General features: G+C 49.6%; 6 protein-coding genes across 6 annotated transcripts; 3 read left to right on the forward strand and 3 right to left on the reverse strand.

Moving 5' to 3' along the window:
- Positions 1 to 188: 188 nt before the first annotated feature.
- Positions 189 to 2124, forward strand: FTJAE_10338 (major facilitator; the record flags this gene model as incomplete). Its single annotated transcript, XM_037343169.1, has 3 exons — positions 189 to 469; positions 525 to 1141; positions 1193 to 2124. The coding sequence occupies 3 exons, from the start codon at positions 189 to 191 to the stop codon at positions 2122 to 2124; spliced, it is 1830 nt and encodes a 609-aa protein (XP_037202600.1).
- Positions 2125 to 3703: 1579 nt separating this feature from the next.
- On the reverse strand, positions 3704 to 4800 carry FTJAE_10339 (uncharacterized protein; the record flags this gene model as incomplete). Its single annotated transcript, XM_037343170.1, has 4 exons — positions 3704 to 3841; positions 3897 to 4390; positions 4453 to 4565; positions 4637 to 4800. 4 exons carry the CDS (start codon positions 4798 to 4800, stop codon positions 3704 to 3706), a joined length of 909 nt encoding a protein of 302 aa, XP_037202601.1.
- Positions 4801 to 5859: 1059 nt separating this feature from the next.
- On the reverse strand, positions 5860 to 7446 carry FTJAE_10340 (5-methylcytosine G T mismatch-specific DNA glycosylase; the record flags this gene model as incomplete). Its single annotated transcript, XM_037343172.1, has 1 exon — positions 5860 to 7446. One exon carries the CDS (start codon positions 7444 to 7446, stop codon positions 5860 to 5862), a length of 1587 nt encoding a protein of 528 aa, XP_037202602.1.
- Positions 7447 to 8873: 1427 nt separating this feature from the next.
- On the forward strand, positions 8874 to 9651 carry FTJAE_10341 (RNA-binding (RRM superfamily); the record flags this gene model as incomplete). The annotated part of the gene is made up of 5 exons (XM_037343173.1): positions 8874 to 8914; positions 9069 to 9092; positions 9157 to 9213; positions 9323 to 9450; positions 9551 to 9651. The coding sequence occupies 5 exons, from the start codon at positions 8874 to 8876 to the stop codon at positions 9649 to 9651; spliced, it is 351 nt and encodes a 116-aa protein (XP_037202603.1).
- A 2327-nt stretch (positions 9652 to 11978) lies between these two features.
- On the forward strand, positions 11979 to 13343 carry FTJAE_10342 (uncharacterized protein; the record flags this gene model as incomplete). The annotated part of the gene is made up of 1 exon (XM_037343174.1): positions 11979 to 13343. One exon carries the CDS (start codon positions 11979 to 11981, stop codon positions 13341 to 13343), a length of 1365 nt encoding a protein of 454 aa, XP_037202604.1.
- Positions 13344 to 13610: 267 nt separating this feature from the next.
- Positions 13611 to 15338, reverse strand: FTJAE_10343 (uncharacterized protein; the record flags this gene model as incomplete). The annotated part of the gene is made up of 1 exon (XM_037343175.1): positions 13611 to 15338. The coding sequence occupies one exon, from the start codon at positions 15336 to 15338 to the stop codon at positions 13611 to 13613; it is 1728 nt and encodes a 575-aa protein (XP_037202605.1).
- Positions 15339 to 20174: the final 4836 nt, after the last annotated feature.

The raw sequence follows: 20174 nt of genomic DNA on the forward strand, positions 1-20174 counted from the left end.
AGGCAGACAACTGATAATCGCCCAACTCTCGCCCTTTGCATATGCCCATGTCAGTGTTACATCGCACTACATAAAGAATGCAATTGCTCCCCATCTTATCCTCACTCTTTACATCACAGTTCCAGTGTGTTGCAGCTTCGATCGTGACTTCACTGCACTATCAATTAGTGTTGAACTCAACAGAAACAATGTCAGCCCTAGCAAAGATCCGCGAGGGCCTCGCTCGCGAGGATAATACTCCTGTCGCACATACTCTGGCTCCCCACGAGAAGGAGATCGAAGAGGCTCCCGAGACTATCACCGAGACCGGTCCTGGCCATGACAAGGAGGCCACTGCTGGTGCTCTCCCTCCTGACGATAAGGGCAACGATTCTGATGTGCCCAGTGAAGATGTCCAGACTGGAGTCAAGGAGATTCAGGCCATTACCCTCACTTGGGGTAAGGGATCCCTGGCTGCTCTCTTGTGTCTGTAAGTTGTACTCCTGAAACCGACTTTCGGTATATCTCTAACCAATCTTCAACAGCATCTGGACACTCTTCCTCATAAGTGGATTTCGTGGTTCCTTCTACCTCGTCTTGGTGCCTTATGTAACCAGCGAGTGGCAGGCCCATTCCCTCATGACCACCATCCCCATCGTGTCAGACGCCATGACTGCAGCCTGCTATATCCCCATGGCCAAGGCCCTCGACGTCTGGGGACGCGCTGAGGGCTTCCTGCTCATGAGTGGCTTTGCAACACTTGGTCTTATCCTCATGGCTGTATCTCAGAACCTCGCAACCTTCTGTGCTGCACAAGTCTTCTACTCTGTCGGATGGGGAGGCATGATTTATGCCGTTGGCGTCCTCGCTGCCGATGCATCCAATCTCCGGAACCGAGGTTTGGCCTTTGCCTTTACTTCCTCGCCATACATGATTACGGCTTTTGCCGGTTCCAAGGCTGCCGCTGCTTTTGTCCTCGATGTCAAGAACTGGCGATGGGGTTTCGGCTGGATCGCTATCGTTCTGCCGTGTGTCACTATTCCTCTGTTCCTTGTCTTGAAGGTTAATCTTCACAAGGCTTTCAAGAAGGGAACAGTCACCAAGACTCATAGAAACCGGGGCTTCTTTGGTAGCATCTGGTGGGTCTTCAACGAGTTCGACGGTTAGTAACTATTTATCAAATCCTTCAAGCGGCTCATACTGACAATCACAGTTATCGGCATCTTCCTCTTTGGCGGCGGTCTTGTCGTCTTTCTCCTCCCCTTCAACCTAGCTGCACACGCGCCCGACGGCTGGTCTACCGGCTACATCATCGCCATGATCGTGGTCGGATTCTGCACTCTCGTCTTCTTTGGTGTCTGGGAGTATTGGCTCGCCCCTGTTCCTTTCTTGCAGGGGCGCTTCCTCCTCGATAGGTCTGTCGTTGCCGCTTGCATGATCGATCTTACCTACCAGATCTCTTACTATACTTGGAACTATTTCTTTACTTCATTCTTGCAGGTCGTTGTCAACCTCGGCCCTGCTGAAGCCGGCTATGTCAACTCTACTTTCCAGGTCGTCTCAGGCGTTCTTCTCTTCATCGTCGGCTTCCTCATCCGAAAGACTGGCTTCTACAAATGGACATTTTACTTTGCAGTACCCATCTACATCTTCGCGCTTGGTCTGATGATCCATTTCCGTGCTCCTAACCAGTATGTCGGATACATCATCATGTGCGAGATCTTTATCTCCATCGGTGGAGCTGTCTTCATCTTGGTCATGCAGCTTGCTGTCCTTGCTGCCGTTGCCCACCAGTATGTCGCTGCTGCGCTCGCTACTTTGTATGTCGCTGGAGGAGTCGGTGGTGCGGTTGGAGGAGCCATCTCCGGTGCTATCTGGACGAATACCTTCATCCCTCAGCTTATGAAGAACCTCCCAGAGTCAGAGCTGGCCAATGCACCACTGATTGCTGGAAATATTGTCAATCAGCTGGCTTACCCCGTAAACAGCCCTGCACGACTTGCCATTCAGGAGTCCTATGGCTTTGCGCAAGTTAGAATGCTTGCTGCTGGTGTTGGTATCGCGTCCTTATTCTTCATCTGGGTGCCCATGTTGAGGAACATCAACGTCAAGAAGCTGAAGCAGACCAAGGGTCTTGTCCTCTAGAAAACTTGGCCATTCCAAAGATCCCAAGGTGTGGATTGGGATGACCGCACTGCATCCTTGTTAGACAGAGCCAAAGCTTGGGGAACCCCTTACCCAAGGCATAGCCTTGTATGTGACGGACTGATGATCGTCAAGCAGTTAGTACGCTGTGTTCCATGACGAACGAGTTATTAATGAGGACGAGGCAGCTTGGCGAAAAGTAATGGTATAAAAATATTTTTGTTTCGTTTATTCCAAATCCAAGTGAGACATGTTGACAGGCTACGTGATCGTATTTGATATCCACGAGGTGGACAAGACTGTGGTGGACATGCCGATGACTGCTCGGCGCTACACTCCGTCAAAAGTCAGAGAGGTCGAAGCATCCTGTGGATGGAGTTGTTGAGAGTAAACCAAAAATGCTAGAAGGCTTTCGTAAAGGTAAAGCCAGGACTTATATACATGCAGCAGTTGTATATAACCTATGACATTTATAGGTCTGACAGGATCAATGGGCCTCGGTTTTCATTGTTCGTGAGGCAAAGCAGTGCGAACTTTACAGCTTGTTGAGGTTATCACGGCTTTTAGTTCAGGGATAGAGATGTGATAGAAAGGCAGCTCTCGACCCTGAGCTGTACAGACCTAACTCAGGCACTCAGCCTATTTTGCAGGAGGGCCACGAAGATTTTATTCACCCAGCAACTACCTACTTAGATAGGCCTGATGATTCTCGTCGCTCTCCATAGGCAAATCTTGAGCACATCACTTTCACATACGACCATACCTACTAGAGAACTCGGGATCCCGTCCGATCTCCCATAGATAAACTAATAAGGGGCGGATTAGTAGTTGGTTCGGTGACGACCAGCGAATTCCCGCTGTTGTATGTCTTTTTGCCCTTATATTATCTGTGATACCGTTTTCGCGGCTTGGTGAAGGGGTGTGTGTGTGAATGGGTCATCGGGACATATCGTTAGGTAAGCTACTCTGGGCTTCAGAGAGACCGTCAACATGGAGGCTTATAGCAGGAGGGAAAAGCACAGTATGGTTCAAGAGTACAAGCATATGTATATCATGATTATCCTACCTCTCCTTTCTTTTCAGTTTGACCTGTTTTGACATAAAACCCATCATCAAATGCAGTCCACCATTTGTTCAAATAGACATTGATTTCGTTTCCATTCAATGTTGGTCTTTATATAAGGAGATACAAAGAAAGCCCATGGTTCGGCAAATCACATGGGATAATTGCTCCCCAAGGCTGTCTCCAATCCACGACAACCGGTCAAACAAAACAAGTCTAGACGCCAGTCATCCCAACCTATCTGTGATATGAACATCAGCCAACGTAGAGATCATCCATGTATTCATTTCGTCTGATATGCTGTAACGGCAGATTTAAAATCTCCATATATCTTGCCAAACCTGGTGCCACTCCACTATCACCAAAACACGCGCTCGGCCATCATGCACATGATCGCACCTTTTTCTTCATCAATTTCCTTCTCGGGATAGTAAATAGGAAATGCCCTGCCAACGCCGGATACCTTGGCGCCCCTTGTACTGGACGTAGCTTGCTGTACTGGTTCTGGTCCCGTACTTAGTAGACCTTCTTCTTCTCGTCGATGCTGAACTGGCCAGGGCCGCTGTTGACGAGAAGCAGGAGACCACCAACGATAGATAGAATCTGGAAAAAGTCGTACTTGGCAAAGTCCTTGTGGGGGTGGTGTTCATGGAGCTATACGACTTGTTAGCATTCTATATACAGTCGGCACACCCCGCATGCTACTCACTGTCCAAAAGTTGTTGACCAAGAGGTTGAAAATGCTCAGGATGACAACAAGAAGAGTGGCACTGTACTTGGCTTTGAAGCCAACAACGACCATGACGCAGGAAATTCCTCCGAGCGAGGATACAATGACACGCCAGAGAGACCACTCTCCACTGAAGACAAATCCGATGAAGAGGAAGATGAGCAGAACGCGACCAGCGAGCTGGAAGTACATTTTGCGGTCCTTCTCATCGATCTGGGGAAGTCCTGCAAAGACTTGCGTCTTGCGAACCCAAGAGTCGGACAGGACCATGACAAGGCCGCCAATGACAGAAAGGTTTCGGAGGAAGAAGTTGAGATCGAAAATGAGACCATAGCCTAGAGCCTGTGTGACAACAACACCCATAAGACCGGCAACGGCATAGTCGGAATGCTTTCGGATGATGACAAGAGTAGAGCAAGAAAACATGGCAATAATGTTGACGAGCAGGAAGAGATGAGTGATACCGGAAGGAACTGTCATGTGTCAGTACTGCCAACGGTGTCCTCTGGGACCAGAAACGCAATGCGCATCTTACTATGACGATAGTCCTTCAGGTAAAGCAGCTGGTCGGACCATTGGGTGACAATGCGAAGGGCATCTTCGAAGAAAGTGACGACGATTAGGAAACGACCGATGGCAGGAAGGTAGCTGTCAAAGAGGGCAAATGGTCAGCTCTCGGAGCTTCAAAGGCATTTTATAAAGGACGTCGCTCGACTCACGGCTTGATCGGCTCGCTGATTGTGTCGAGCGCATCCTCAATCTTGCTAGTATAGGGACGAATCTGCTCAAGAAAGCCCTCACCCTGCTGAGGATCAGCAGCCTGGGAGCCGCCGTAAGGCGCGGGGCCACCGAGGCCGTAGCCTGAGTTGAATCGCTGGGACATTGCTTTGTGTAGAGGTTCGTGTCGGGTGGGAGCTTTGTTTCACGTGCAGACCTGCTGACGGGCGAGACGAAACAGGGCGATGCTTCCCAGGAATGGAAGTCGGTGGTCGTCGTGAAGCAGAAGAGAAGGAGACTTGGAGCAGCTGGTGAAGCCTGATGGGATGATATTCAGGGCGTTTGGATTCGACCAGAGACAGTAGCAGATGAGTTCCAATTGGGGGTTGTTTGTTTGAGAAGCTCGACAAACAAAGTTTAGGTACGTAAAGTAAAAAAGAGTGAGAAATAGGGCAAGGAGAGGCAAGACAACAGGAACGAGACGAGGCGAGCTGTCCTTTGTGAATCAATTGCAGGCGATGACCTCAGCTCAGACGAGTCGAATAGAGAATATGTAATGTAGTATCGGATTGGCTTAGATTAGGGTCGGGTCTGATTGTACAACGGTGTCCTTTAGAGATCCCGTGATGGAGCCTATTGTCGTCCCACTTTTAAGCTCCCCTCCCTTCCATTCTATTTGTGCTTCGACTGAGACCTTGCATGACTTTGAGCTACTGCCGAACAGAGGGGAAATCAAAGGTACCGACTACCCAACTCTGCAGGTGCTCTCGGACCTCCCCTCGTCTTCCTCTCTCGTACAGGTCAGGAAGGGCAGCTAATAACTACCTACTAACCTACTAACCTAGACAGTGCCTTGCCTTAGGGACCTACCTAGGCTTAGCAAGGGGCCCAGCCACTCCCCATCACCACTTTGGTTAGAGCCGGGAGCTAAATGGTCCAAGAATGGAAACATCCCCCCAAATCGATGCTACCTCAGTGGCGTATCACGATATGGCACCACCTACGGTAGACCAAACAAACAGACTCGACAGCTAAGTTGGTACGTAGGTAAAATACCTGAAATACGGGCTGTGGTAGGTGGATGAATCTTTTGTGTTTGAATTTGTTTGGCCTTTACTCTGTACTTTGGTGTCGTTTACTCAGCAACTACCTACTAAGTATTTACTCACCCGAGTGAGTTCCCAACGCAGCAGGCCAAGGCTGATCAGTAACCAATGACTTTTATTTAGCTCTCAGCCATCAACTCTTCCTCTCCCAATATAAAAGCATTTTCTGAATAGGCCAGGCTTTGAATCTTCAGCCCACCCTTCTCATCATACACAACTCTCCCTTCATTGACAGCATTTCGCAGCTCTTCGCACAGAACTGTACGCTCACCTGTGTCTGGGTTCCATTCCCAGCCCTCTTTCATCCACATCCATCTCAAATATGCCCTTAGTTCTTTATCATCTGGACGAACCCTCATCCATTCAGGCTGAAGCTTAGGATCTCTGTCCTCGCCGTTCCAGCCTGTCGCTCGCCCAAGTAGCTCATCTCGACAGAAGATGCGCCAGCTGTCTAGAGCATACTTGCCTTGTGTAAGGTGCCCAATCTCCCAGGCCTCTAAAAGATCCTGCCCACATGAGTCCTTGTCCACCAACAGTGCACTACTTCCTTCATGTTGATACAGACTCAGTGGGTCCATGTCTCTTTGGTCGTACTTCTTCACCTTGTGATAGATGCCAGCAACTGGAGGCTGATCCAAGAAGCCCCGCGCATACTTCTTCATCAAACTTACGCGGTGCTCCGCCAAGCCAAGATGGCGTATCATCTCGACGAGCGATTCGGTGTTTTCCTCGCTTGCAATGTGCGTTGGCGTGGGAAATCGTTCTTTTACCTTATAAAATGTAGGTATTGCTTGCGTACCCTTGGTCCGAATCAGGAACGTCACCACAATGAGGAGCCAGAATGGTTCGTGGGCAAACTTTTCTTGGATAAGGCCAAACTCCTGCGATGTGAGAGGCGCGAAGGGGACTGAAGGAACAGTTCCCCTCGGTGGTCGCTTTCGCGCAAGTGCAATGACTTGGCCAGCCTCATCCGATGCTGAAGTGGCCACAAAGTATGGCGAAATTGAACTTTGAGGCTTGACAATCAGGGTCATGTCATACAGAGCGCCTCCTTGCGGGGAACCCTGCCCTACAACACACTTATCAACACTCAGAGTTTCATGAGTCTCATTGTCGGGCGTTTGTGAATGTAGTATTGCAGAGATGCGTGCTTGTGAAGAAGTCAGAGGGAGACATGCTCGATCTTTCCATTTCGCAAGATTTTTAATTCCTTCTGGGCGCCTCCCATGAGGCTGGTCCGACCAATAAGGGGATGTTGTGAGACATGTCGTTGTCTTTGGGAAACCCTTTGATCCAAGCCACTGTTGTCGGTGGTTTTCTACTTGCTCGGTGATTTGTGGTGGTCGGATTTCTGGGTCAACCTCAAGCTGTTTAGCCCGAGCAATGAGCCTGTCGGTTAATTCCCATGGCTCCTCGCTGGGTGGAGGACCATGCCCGCTCAGAGTATACCATACATCGGCAAGGACGTCTTGCGCTTGTAAGCTGTTTCTATCTTCCGGGCGAGCTCTTCGCATGGACTTGGCACATTCGATCAGATAATGCCAGTCTGCAGCGCGTGCTAGCAGGCTCTCTTGGAAAAGCTCTTCGGTCTCTTCTGGTGCTTGATGGGACTCGATGACGTCGGCGAGGAAGTCTCGGGCGTTTGAAGGAACGTCGAATACGGAGAGGACATCATAACCGAAACGAGGCGCTGTGGAGCCATTCATGTCGATCAACTCTTTGTTGCAAGATAGAGATGTGTTGCAGCAGCCGTAAGAAGGCATGAACCGAGCCTTACTTGGATCAGAGCTGGTTTATTAGTTATAAAACACTAGCTCAACCCCCGAATAATACATTTATACTCTTTTGTTCAAAATAACTTATCTTGTAAGTTGTGAGAGAGAGCGCGGATGGGAGGCGAAGTGAAGTGAGACTGAATCATGTTGGTGGTGAAGTAAACTGAACCGTGCTACGCACCTTATGTGAATGAATGAGATTGATCCGTCTCCGTAGTAATATAAGATGTCTCTTTCCGTGCAGCATAGTCACGGGCTGCCTGAGCGCTGTGCTGTTGCTTTCGAACTCTTGCGTACTCCGTACTCGTTCGTATTTTGTCACCATGAGTCCTTTGACATCATATGCTATGGAGCAGTGCTGACCAATGGCGAGGGAGGAACCACATTTGCCAGTGGAGAATCATAAAAGGCCCCACGGTAATAGTCATTTCTTGGGTTTGAGCAACCGAGATTTAGATAATAAGTATTTTCTCTGATGGACAATAAACCGAGCATACGACAGTATAAACTAGGTACTGATGAGCTGAACAAAGTTGCTCTCCCTCAATTGGTAAGTCAGGCTTTTGATTCGGCTTGCGAACACGTTGCGGTAGTCTTTGAACTGAGAGCTAACCTGGACCGACTTATCGACTAAGGTTGGTTGTTGATTGATCAGGGATTCCTGAAAACAAGTCCTCCACGTGTCCAGGTGACCAGGCCCTTCACAGCTGTAGTGATACTGATACCTAAGTAGCTAAGCACGCAAAGGCGCTAGTAGTTAGCCAGTCCCTACAGGGCCCATTTGCCTGCACCTCGGCTTAGAAGTGCCGCCCAATTCTCTATCAGCGGGTACGCAACTCCATGTCGCGGTGCATACCTGGCCGCATGGTCACAACGCTGTCCTTGGTAAGCCTCAAGTAGCGACAGGTCACTCATCTAGCCTGACTTGAGTGAGTATGGATAGATGCGGTGACTTGATAATGACATCTGGTCAGGTCGCGTGACGAATGTCGGAGCAATCTGCATGGACAGACAGTTGGGAAAAGGTGAGAAGAAAACATAAAGAAGTAGTTGCTTGACAGGAGCAACGGAGATAAACCATATGCCTTCCCATTATCATATATCTCTCCTCGCCTTTAGAGTTCCTTAGTATCAAGTGACGAGGTTGCTCACGCTAATCGTTCGTGATTCGTCAAAGGCCGCTCCACCCGTACGTGCTGTTGCCCGATTAGTAGGTCACGTGCATAGATCTCGCCTTCCGTCGCCCGTCCTCCCATTCTCCGCTCCGCTCAAATCCCTTCTTCTCGTCCCGTTAAAGCACCGCGCCCTCTCCGTTCCTACAGAACCTGTATCATCACCATCATACCATCATCCAAGAGATGAGTAGTCGCGGCGGTAAATTAGCCCCAGAAGTCAATCGGTAAGTCGCTGCTCCCGCCTGTTGCGTCTGGCATAGAAACAAAAACCATTGTGCGAGTTCTTGCGCCTCATTTATCACATCGCATCCTCGACCTCGATCGACCTCTACGATACGTACCTACATACGTTGTCCAACATTGCTAACTGATATCTAGAGCTCTGTTCGTAAAGAACTTGAGGTATGATAGGAACAGCGATGATGACCTCCTGCCCGGATAGCGACTAATCGATATCGACTCATAGTTACAACGTCACCCCGGAAGAGTTGTTCGACCTTTTCGGAAAATTTGGCCCAATTCGGTATGCACAGACCCTGTTACTTGACACGCGACTATTGTCATTGAAGACAATCTTCTTGTCACTCCGGGACGATATGCGCTTTGCGATTCAATACTGATAGCCATTGTAGCCAGGTTCGACAGGGTATCGCCAACAACACTAAGGGTACTGCCTTCGTTGTCTATGAAGACGTAGCCGACGCCAAGCAAGCCTGCGACAAGCTCAACGGCTTCAATTTCCAAAACCGATACCTCGTTGGTGCGTCCGCCTCGTCACCCTTGCGTTTCAACGGTTCATTTTTTCGATGACTGTGTTGGGCGTATGTACGGGGGCAGCTGAATACTGACCAAAGTCACAGTTCTATACCACCAGCCCGACAAGATGGCCAAGTCAAAAGAGGACCTCGAAGCCCGTCGGGAATCTTTAGCTCAGCTCAAGCAACAGCATGGCATCGATTGACAATCCGACCGGTCTGCGGATAGCCTGCCTAGGAACTCAAAATCCTCGTCTGCAGGCCGGTCTTCGTCTTCTCCCAAATCTCCTTCGCCGGATCCGAAGACGATCCTCCGAAAAGGCAGGACCCCAACCAAAGCAACCGCCAAGAGCCGCGCATCCTCCCGAGTCGTCCGTTTCGATGATGGACTCCGACCTGCACTAACCTGTGCATGATGCATCTCTATCGCTTTTTGGAGGGGCTCTATGACAGGAGCCCAAATACGCATCACCTCTGAGGTGGTTTTACTATTGGTTCGGACTTCGCTTGACACACAAACACCTCTCCTTCACGGTTCTGGGAATTAGATGCACTGGGGAAATTTCAAGGTTGATTCAGCAAGTGGCGATACGACCAGTCACAAACTGCTCTTTTAAGCATGGCCTGGGATAGGAAAGGCCTTGATGATGTTGTTGCCTGTGGATAGCTTTTGTTGCATTTCGCGTCTCTTTGTTCCTTTTATTTTTATTCGATCTGGAAGCCTTGGCCATGAGAAGCCAATATCCCCTCGTTCACAGTTATGATCTGTCTGACGGACTCGCGGCCATACAGATGTGACGTAGAAATGGCCTCGACTCTCCACCTCTCTCGCTGGGGGGTTTACGTCACGCATTTTTATGAAATTTGAGATCAGCAATGGGAAAGAAACGGATAAACACCAGTAAACTAGATTGAAGTCAGGTTGTTTTGATAATGAGAGAATCAGTCCTCCTCAAAGCGTCTTGGCTTAGGGCATTCTTCAAGATTGAAGATTACCTGCACAAGGACTGGGCCCTTTGAGAAATCTTGCCAGTGTGACATGTGAACTAGCCCGAGAGATGAAATATGACTCTGCATGGACATTGCTCACTAAGAGTGCTCTATGGTAGACGATCTACCTTGACAAGCCATAGTTCACAATTGTATTTGCGCCTTGCCATAGTTAGCCCGTACCGAAAGGGACCATGGGCCGCTCTTATGAGGTTCAGCTGTCTTTCAGACTAATAAGGAAATCGTTGGTTCATAGTAAACCATGAAATGTAGGTCGAGCAAGGGGATGCCAAGATGCCAGTTAGTTAATCACCCCTCGAGAAGATGGATGTCTCTGGTAATTGACCAAGCTTGCAATCATCCCACTCTAGCTTTTCAGGTCATTTCCGGTCGCTGTGTCATTTGTGAATATGTTCTTGTGACAAGTGAGACTCTTCGGGACGAGCTTGAGAAGATATGGATTGTCATCATAATATCACACAACACCACAGAAACGATATTCACACCCACACACAAAAAAAGGCCCTATGAATCTGTATCAGACAGAAACATACCATGTCCCATTGTTCACTCAGCTGGCTAGCAATCTGCTCAACAAGTGGTGGACAAGCTGTCTGCCAGCTCTCGGGCTCTCGATTGAAGAATGCCTTGCCAGACAGAAGATTGGCTTCGCAAACAGTAGGCTTCTCCGGTCGCATCGGGCTTGGCCTGAACTGCGGATAAGTTGCAAGTCTACCGATTCACCAGCTGGGCCGCCGATGAGGTCGCGATATCAGCCGTGGAGAGCTGTGAGTGGTTCTTTAGCCGCTAGGCAGTGGGCTTGTGGCTGAGTGTGGGAGGCTTTGAATAAAGTAAACCAACGTCGATTTCGACGTAGAGTATCAGTTTGAGGTCGTATTGAATGTCATTGTTTTTCAATTGATTTACCGAATTGACAGCGTTGAATGTTGAGTCATATGCGATATACCTGTTGATTCGATGAATAGCAATCTCATGTGCACGTCTTAATCTACTTGAGTCAAGAATCTGAGTATAAATCAAGCCTACATAAACCAATCATCGACCAACAAAGCTACCAACAACAGCTGCCTGAACTTCACTCACTACTGAAGGAGTCATTCCTTCAATCATGAGTGGGTAGACTATCTCACTATCTGCACCCATTGCCATGGATCGCACCACTAGGATTCCACAGCCACAGCTGGAACCTCTAGCTCTCTACCTATTGCGAGCTTCGAACAGTGGTCTATACTTATTGGATCCAGTCTAAAGGCTACAATTTCTGTTCTATATTGGTAATGATGCCTTGGGCCCCTCATGTGTCCTTGAGCCCGGCCATGAGGCTTATGACCAACCACCAATGGCCGCAACTGGGGTCTCTCGATATAAGTCGTTGCCAGCAGCAGCCTTGTTAGCTCGACATGCGATATAAAGCCATATAATAACCACTCTGTATTCTCATAAACATTATCACGGCATTGTTCCTTTTTCTACGCCGATGTATCCTCCTTCATCTCGTTTAAGTCGACTATCTCTCGAGAGCATGTCTCCAGAAACCCGCTCTCGCGCCAGGGCTCAATCCCTAGGCCGGAAAACCGAGCAAGCTCACCATGATAAATCATCTTATGACTCTGATACAAGCTCAGACAGTTCTAGCTCTGCAGATTACAGTTCAGAATTCGACGGCGATGATGATGAGCCCTCTGCTATCCGATCCCCAACCAAACTCACATATCTCATCGACCACCTCCCTGAAGAGACTCAGTCGATCGTCCGCGATACCTTCAAAGAGCCCCCAAAGATCGCCCTCGAAAAGTGCCGTCACATAGACGATACATATGCGTTCCAGATGACAGAGCTTGTCACGCGCTCTGTGCGAATCCGCGCGCCACAAGACGGCACTTCCAACCTCAGCTGCTCATGCCGAGATGACGGGCAGCCTTGCCAGCACCTCATCTGGCTATTAGATCAGATCGTCAAACAAACTCTTTACGAAACCGATCTTAGCAAGCCTCTCAGGATGAACCCATCGGGCTACGCTGAGGAGATGGGCGAAGTTTTCCAAAACATATCTAATTTTCGTCTCGATGTACTGGCGGAGGGACTTCACTGCCATCTCGTCACCCCGGACTCGGAATACGACAACGAACCTGACGCTTTTCGCGCACAGGAAGCTCGAGAAGTGCTTTCCTCTGTTTATAACATGGACCCAGGGGACTTCCGACCAGATATCTTTGAGAATGTTTCTCATCACAGGAAGATCATCAACCGAAACGACCTGGAACAAACCATATCTCGTATGCTTCAAGATAACCATCACTTCTTTCACTATTTCCGCTCTCTAGCTCGCCCACAAGACCCTGTAAATGACGTATTCTACAAACTTACTCAGCGTATCAACCGGGTTGTTCGAGATCTCGACACCCCAGGCCAGGCTTCAGACCCTGATTCCCCCCGAGATGTTCCATGGGCAGCTTCACATATTCTAGGTTGCGTTCGTCGAATGCGCCACGATATCTATACCCGCGAAAGCCCTATTTCAGCAAGAGAAGCCCTGTCAGCAGCTCGTAGCCTGGTGCACATTCTGGATTTGGTGGTATCTCGCAATAAAGACCATGGTCCAATAGATGCACCACGCATCGACCGAAACCTATACCTGCGGCTAATTGGCGATCGAGATCAAGACTTCATTCTCAACGTCCTTAATCTGATCCCCGAAGCTGCGAGCCAATTCTTACATAACCTCGAGGAACTTCTCGGCAAGATTGAGATTTACGGAGCGCCAGCTGGCTATGTACAGCGATTCCGGGCATTGCTGGGAAGACTGAGAACGTCGAGTACAGGATCTGGTCTGAAGAGGTCCGTTCAGGGGCAGACGGGCCGCCGCAAGACAAGGAGAACCAGATAACGCACGGGGACTTGGGCGACTGGCGACAAAGTGCCTCGGGAATAAGCATCACTTATTGATATGAATAGCTTAACGACTTTACAAGCCGAATACCAAATATCGAGACTCATATAATAAAAGAAAACTAGGTAACTAGACCATGCCTATGAAAGCGAATTTAGTGTATCAGACTCTGTTGCTTCTTATTGAATAACTCGCTTGCTGTCCTCTATGCCTTTGAGTGGAGAGTGAGACGTATCCGGATTGTCCGATTGTCACCGGCCCAAGTCAGAACTTGAATCCTCTTTCATCGCGAAAGGCCTCAAGTTCCGCAAGAACATCCTTCAAACTAGGCCGGTCGTAATAGTTCTCCTTCCAATCACCTCTCTTCATACCTTCGATCCTTCGCCTGAGCCACGTCTCCGATGCATCGATTTCTCTCGACCACCATTCCTTGGCCGTTCGCTGCACCGCATCGGGGGTGGAGAGCCCTGTTTTCTCGAGCTCGCGGAGCACGAGCTGGTTTCTCTCCCTCACAATCAGCCTACTAAGGCCATTCTGCCTTCCACGTGTGCAACGATCGATTAATTTCTGCATGGCTCCCGGAGTCTTCGTGTATCCTGGAAATTCGACAAGAGGCTCCCATCGATATGAAAGCCAGACTGCGGCTCTTTGGGGAGCGCTATTCCCTTCAAAGATGCACCACAATACACGGCCAAGCATATACACCTCGCATGCCTCCTGTTCTTTTGGTGTGAGACATGCCCATGGGACATTGTAGCCTGTGCATGGCCACTTATACTCCTCGCTCTCACCCATCGCTTCCCAATCCGGAAGCATCTCTGTCAAGAGTCTCGAATACTTTTCGCTGATTTCTGCAGGTATTTCTTCATCGATAGCAAGAAGCCTTACGTACTCCAGAGCATTGACTTCAGGAGCGGCGAACTCACACCAGACCCCACGCTGCTCAAAATCAACCATAACAGCATCTCGACTAGCTGAAAGAACGATGTTGTCCAATCTGAGATCTGGATAGAAGATACTGGATGTTGTACGAAGATGCACCAATGCCGACGCTAGTTGTATAGCCCATTTTGTCTCGTCAGCCAGAGACACCATGTTGTGAAGCTTGAGAAAGGGGATCAGATCACGCAGACTTCCGTGGATATGGTACTCGAGAGTGAATCCGACGACAGCCACTTTACTCCCAAAACTGCATTTCTTTGTAACCAGGTGCACAGGGCGGGAGACAATGTTGGGATGTGGTGGGATGATGAGCAGCTGCCTTAGCTCGTGATAAAGGTACTTGGTGTAACTGGTAAGTGCCTTGAAAATCCATATTTTGCCTCCGATTCTGACGAGGCAGACGCTGTCGTGTAGCTGTGAGACGTATACGACGTCACCAAGATCGACAGTCGGCGGCAACTCAACGTCGCTTCCCCAAGCATTCTCGAGAGAAGCCACAGACAGAAGTTGGCGTTCAAGATAGTGAGTTGGAGCGATGGTGACCTCCGCGTCGGCAACGTTCATGGGCATATTCCTGAGCACAATTCTAGAACCAAAAGGTATGTTATTGAAGATTTTCAGAGGGTCCTGCTGCTGAGCTGTCCAGTGTTGCAGAATGCGGAGCACATGTTGAGTGATTCCAAGACGCGAAATGCGCATTGCACTCGTGGTATGAAATGCCACATCAACATCGAGTGCAAGCCGAAGCTCTGGCGAGAGCTTCGAGGGCTCAGGAATAAAAACATCCATTCGAATAGGAGACAGCGAGTCTATGAACAAAGGAACAGCATAGAACTGGCTTCCGAAAGCAGTGCAGCCATCGATGCGCCAGAGAGGGCGATCCAGTGGGCTGAGGCTATCAATGCGGTTCTTTGGGTTCAGCGATGAGTTTTGCCAGTCAACAACACGGTCATCCCGAACCGCCGATCCCGGCTGGGTGGTTGATGGAGGACCCGAGAAGGCTGCAGTAGGGTGGATAACATCGTGAATAGATTCCTGGCTCAACTCCATGGCATGGGCTGATGAATACTCTGGACACCAAAAGCTGCTAGAAGTCGGCTCAAGTCAGCAGCGCGCAGCGTTCCACGGCAAACTACCAAGTATCTGCACAAATGTCTTAGATGCTGCCCAATACAAACAGCCGGATGTGGTGAGGGGTTTCAGTCTCGGATGCAAGGCGACCAGAGGCTGAATAGCTGGCGAGGAGATGTTGAATCGTCAGCAGCGTAGAGAAGCCGATATCAGTCCAGGACGAGAAATGACTCGGTTCGACTCGAGAGCAAGATTTACTGGACAAGGCCGAACGTGCCACCGGTCAGCATCAGGCTTAGGGAAAAGAATATGCGTTGTCGTGCGACAGTACCAGAGATGGATGACACGGCCAAATTGGGTCACTTTGGGTGGTTGGCTTCAATGTTCAGTACGCGGTTCTTTTTGGTCATGCTGTCTGATCACATGATCGAAGGAAGCCTGTTGGTTCTTGCGAAACCGAGAGTGACTGATCACAACTTGTTCCTGCTGGGAGAGAAAGAGCGAACAAATATGGCAAGCAGTCGCCCGCGATGGAGATTGCCTCTAATCTCGAGACTAGAACAACAAGATCCAGTTCCCAACTAAGTTTCACGCTTAACGCAAAAACCCTAAGGCTCCAGCTCCACCTGCGGAGAGGCATGCTGCCTGACAAACGAATATTCTTCGTTCCCAGACACAACTCATCCACGCTTTCCACGCGGAAGGATCAAGGCAGGTATCCGTTGCCTCCTGAAAACACGGGATCAGACCCGGTCACAATACTGCTTGGGTAGTTGCTTTTATTCCAACGGTTGTTGTGGAACGTCCCGTAAGATTCGAGTTCTCAACACCCATGAATGCAGCGAGACACACTGAGCCAAGGTCATTTGTATTGGGCTTCGTGGGAGTACAGCGCTGTGATGGCCCAGCGATGGCTCAACGAGTCGTTGGTGGTTGTTTGCGTCGCTAGTCGTGGTAAACGAACACGCAAGCTGATGAAAGCCAGAATCGACATGACTCGCTAACGGTTTTATAAACTGGATGCCGTCCACGAAAACAATGATTGACATGTAAAATGGATGATAATGAAATGCTCTTTGAATACGCTAGACTTGACATGAAGAAACGGTCTTGTACGAGAGATCAGCTATAAAAACTGTGTACAAGCAGAGAAAAAGAAACAAGTGACGGATGGCAACGAAGGATTGACAGAAGGCAGTCGGATTTTTTTGGTAGAGGGCATTGTGGCAGTGACATCTTCAGGGAACGTTCGAATTGGGAGACATGAGGAGTCTCTGGTGAGACAAGTCAAGGTCTTGGTCATGGCTTTCAGAGAGTGTTACATACGGGAGTTGGCACATTAATCAGTTCGAAACCGAATGGCCTGGCCCAGCTTAAGAAATCGGGAGCTTTAAGCGAGATGGGCCAGGTATTCTCTGTGAAGCATTAGGCCACGACTGAGGTTAACCAATGTCAAGGCGAGACAACCTCATCTAAGTGCTCGGTAGGGCTCGTCCAGGGCCGATCAATAGGACCATTACCGTCAGAAACAGCACACGACTTCCACAATAAGTACCGTTCCTGGCTTGGACAGATCAATGCCGGCATCTGCCCCCTCAAGTATCAGCGTGGGGAAATACCGAGATTCTGGGAACAAGGGCTCCTGGCAAACCGGTGAGCAGTCACATTTCTCATTCCCGAAATACCGGCCATTTGGGATCTTGCGTATAGGCAACGTCATCCGCGCTGACTGGTGTGCCCCGAAGCACGCTGCATTCCGATATTATTTGATTTCTGATAACAAGTGCCAGCCGACACCGAAGCGGGAGAGGTGCACCGGAGAGCCATTACCACCCATGGATCGCCCAATGGGGGCCTGAGCCTAGCTTTCTGCCTTTCCTGGCCGGGCGGGGAGGCTTGGGCAGTGCGCAAAGCCAGCATTGCAATGTTCGTGGGTAGAGCTCGCGGAGCTCCCGAGTGGCTGCGCTGACACGCTCAGCTGCTGCTGCGTTACCATACCGTGGGAGCTGGATAACAGACAATGTCCATTAATGTTGGCGAATATGAAGCAGGGATAATTGGGGCGATAACTGGCCGATGGCTGCTTACATGGCTGAAGAGAATACGGGCTTGTGACTGCAAGCAAAGCAAGGGATCCGACTCCATATGTATAACCTCCCTTACCTGCATCCTGTACGTCTAGGTAGCACAGAATCGCCAGAACGAGTTGTAGCTACAGGTAGGACTTGGAAGGAACCCATCCAGGAGAAAACTCCAGCGATTTCTATTTGAGGAACAGTTTGATTCGTCCCATTTACGACGCGCCATCTAGAACGCGGGAAGACCCGTTGGTGGATAGAGACTAACGACATTAGTCCTTCCATGTGGCATCCATGCTCTTTTCTAGATCAACCAAAGAGTTCCTCATCGGCGCTTAGGTAGGGACAAGGTGCTGGATCCGGTGAAGATTTGGATTCCTCGGTCTGAAGCTTAGAAGGCACTAACTTTGGATATGAAACTCGTGGGTGTTCGATTACTTCCCAGTATGGAAATCCGGTGAACGGTAACGGACCTTTCTTCCGTCAGACCGTTACGCGGTTTGTACTAATGCAAAGCAAAATTTCCAACGTCCATCGTGATAACCTACTAAGGTAAGGTAGGGAGGTAGGTATCTAACCACCTTACTTTACTAACTTGACTTGGATCTTCCTTCCTCAAGGGAAAGTGCAAGCGCGCCACTTAATTAACTTCCAATCACAGTATACCGTATTAGCAAGACACCTCTTGTGGTCCCATAAAACGCCTAGTGATTATTATTTCTGCAACCTGCATAGTTTGCCATCCCATCCATCCGACGTCACAGGCTGGGTGATATCGCCAGGAACCTATTCTCGCATCGAAAACACTACAACCTGGCGAGAGAAGAGACAACATCGTCAAACCAAGAGACGCGGACGCAGCCACGCATATCCCACTTGCATTTTGATGCAATATAACACGAAGATGCAGCCGTATTCATGCAGAATCTGTGGCTGGGCCACGCCTTGCTGGCGGCTGCTCAGGGACATGAGTTGCATCGTGCCGTTCTTAGTGCGCCCGGCTCGAACATCAGCTACCAGGTTCTTGTCGTAAGAAGCTCGCAATGATAACACACACAACAGGATGTCGATCGGACCGATCTTTTAGTTCTGATTATCGGCCAAGAGTGAAAGTATGTAATTGCTGTTCTCACCGGTTGCTGCCCCTGCCTCCTCCCTCGTACCAACCAGAGTCTTTGCGTGACGATAGCACACATTTGTCTCATCACATGGACAGAATTCAGGCTTCTGGAAATGGGTCAGATACTGGCAGATAGCACCACTGGTCTCATCATTCTGTGGGAGGTCGGCTGTTATTCCCTCGTCAGCCTTGGTCAAGACAAGATGGGCGAAAGGGAAGGTGAAAGGGCTTGAAACAACGCTCGGGCATTTGTTCGTTTACGATACACCTCTACATCCGAGTGCATCTGGCAAACGGAATATCCTCCTGGTTAGAAACTTGACTGCTCATCTAGTACTTGTCGAGGCATCTCTGCTTTGTCTCGGACTTGTATGTGTTACTGTCGAGGTGGCCCCCCCCAATGCCGGACCTACATCGACGATTGGATAAAAACGATCTTTCTTCTGAACTGCTTGGCGATCCAAGTACCTTTGAGAACCTTTGCTAAGTTGTGGAGTTGACGATGTACAGTACTTTATCTTTTCCTGGTGTGAGATACCCGGCCGGGTTGGCGTTGCGAGACCCTGTGAATGGGAAAAAAAGCAATTTGAAAATGCTACATCATCCAATCCCAGCTGAGCAGCTGTGCAGCCATGACCGACATTGGTCAGCCCCATGTCAATCACATGGCCATTTCAATGCACGAATTAACCATTGGCATGGCTAGGCTCCGTGGCTATGGAACAATGACCCGATCCGAAGATTCGATTGCCAAAGGAGTGATGAGCTGCATTGTTGTCTACGACTACGCACGATTCAAATCACCCTCGTTTTCCAGTAGGCAAGTTCCTAAGCCATGAAGGAAGCTTTTATACTGGTTCTTTTTGCCTAACCACCCCACCAAATGGCTTCTAATAACGGATTCCAGTACGTCACATAACATAAGATCGAGAAGTTCAGGTGCACTGAACCGGCAGAGCGGGTAATATCCCAAAATCCTTTACCTGACAAGCCTGAGCACTACAATCAGAAGGCCCCCTGCCACTCCCATGGTACCCCTCAGACCGGTCAAAAACTACTCAGCACGAGGCCATGTCAACGCCGTCCTCACCGAGTCCACTTTCCTCTCTCACAGACTCGTTCATCATCACCGTTCCCAGCAGACCGTCAAGCCGTTGCTTGAAGCGCTCAACGCCCAGTCACTACAACCACCACACCGCCAGCCGCATACTTGCTCAGCCCGCAGCCCGCATCAGCCGTCATCCATACGATCGCGGCCGCAGGCATATTGCGCTGATTTCGCTCAACTGTGCAAACACCAGTACCAGCACCACCGGCTACTCACTCCACGTTCTGTCGCCAGTACCACGACAGCTCAGCCCGCCTTGTTGCTAAAGCAGTGGACGGGGTGGACAAGGCTCCACGTCCGGTCCTAATCTTACTCAGGCTCGAGGTTCTCAGTTTGGCGGCTGCGAGCAGCACACTAACATCTCATCGACCTTCCATCTGTTGGCAAGGAGCCTCAACGACCTGATTGGGTTTGCGCTAACATACCTACTTATCGCCTTTCCGCCTAGCTTCCCCGGATTCTTCGCCTCTCTCATCACAGCATTTTCTATTCCCGACTGTCTGGTATCC

This window comes from Fusarium tjaetaba, assembly GCF_013396195.1.
Source record: "Fusarium tjaetaba strain NRRL 66243 chromosome Unknown NRRL66243_c0000239, whole genome shotgun sequence".
Taxonomy (NCBI): Eukaryota; Fungi; Ascomycota; class Sordariomycetes; order Hypocreales; family Nectriaceae; genus Fusarium; species Fusarium tjaetaba.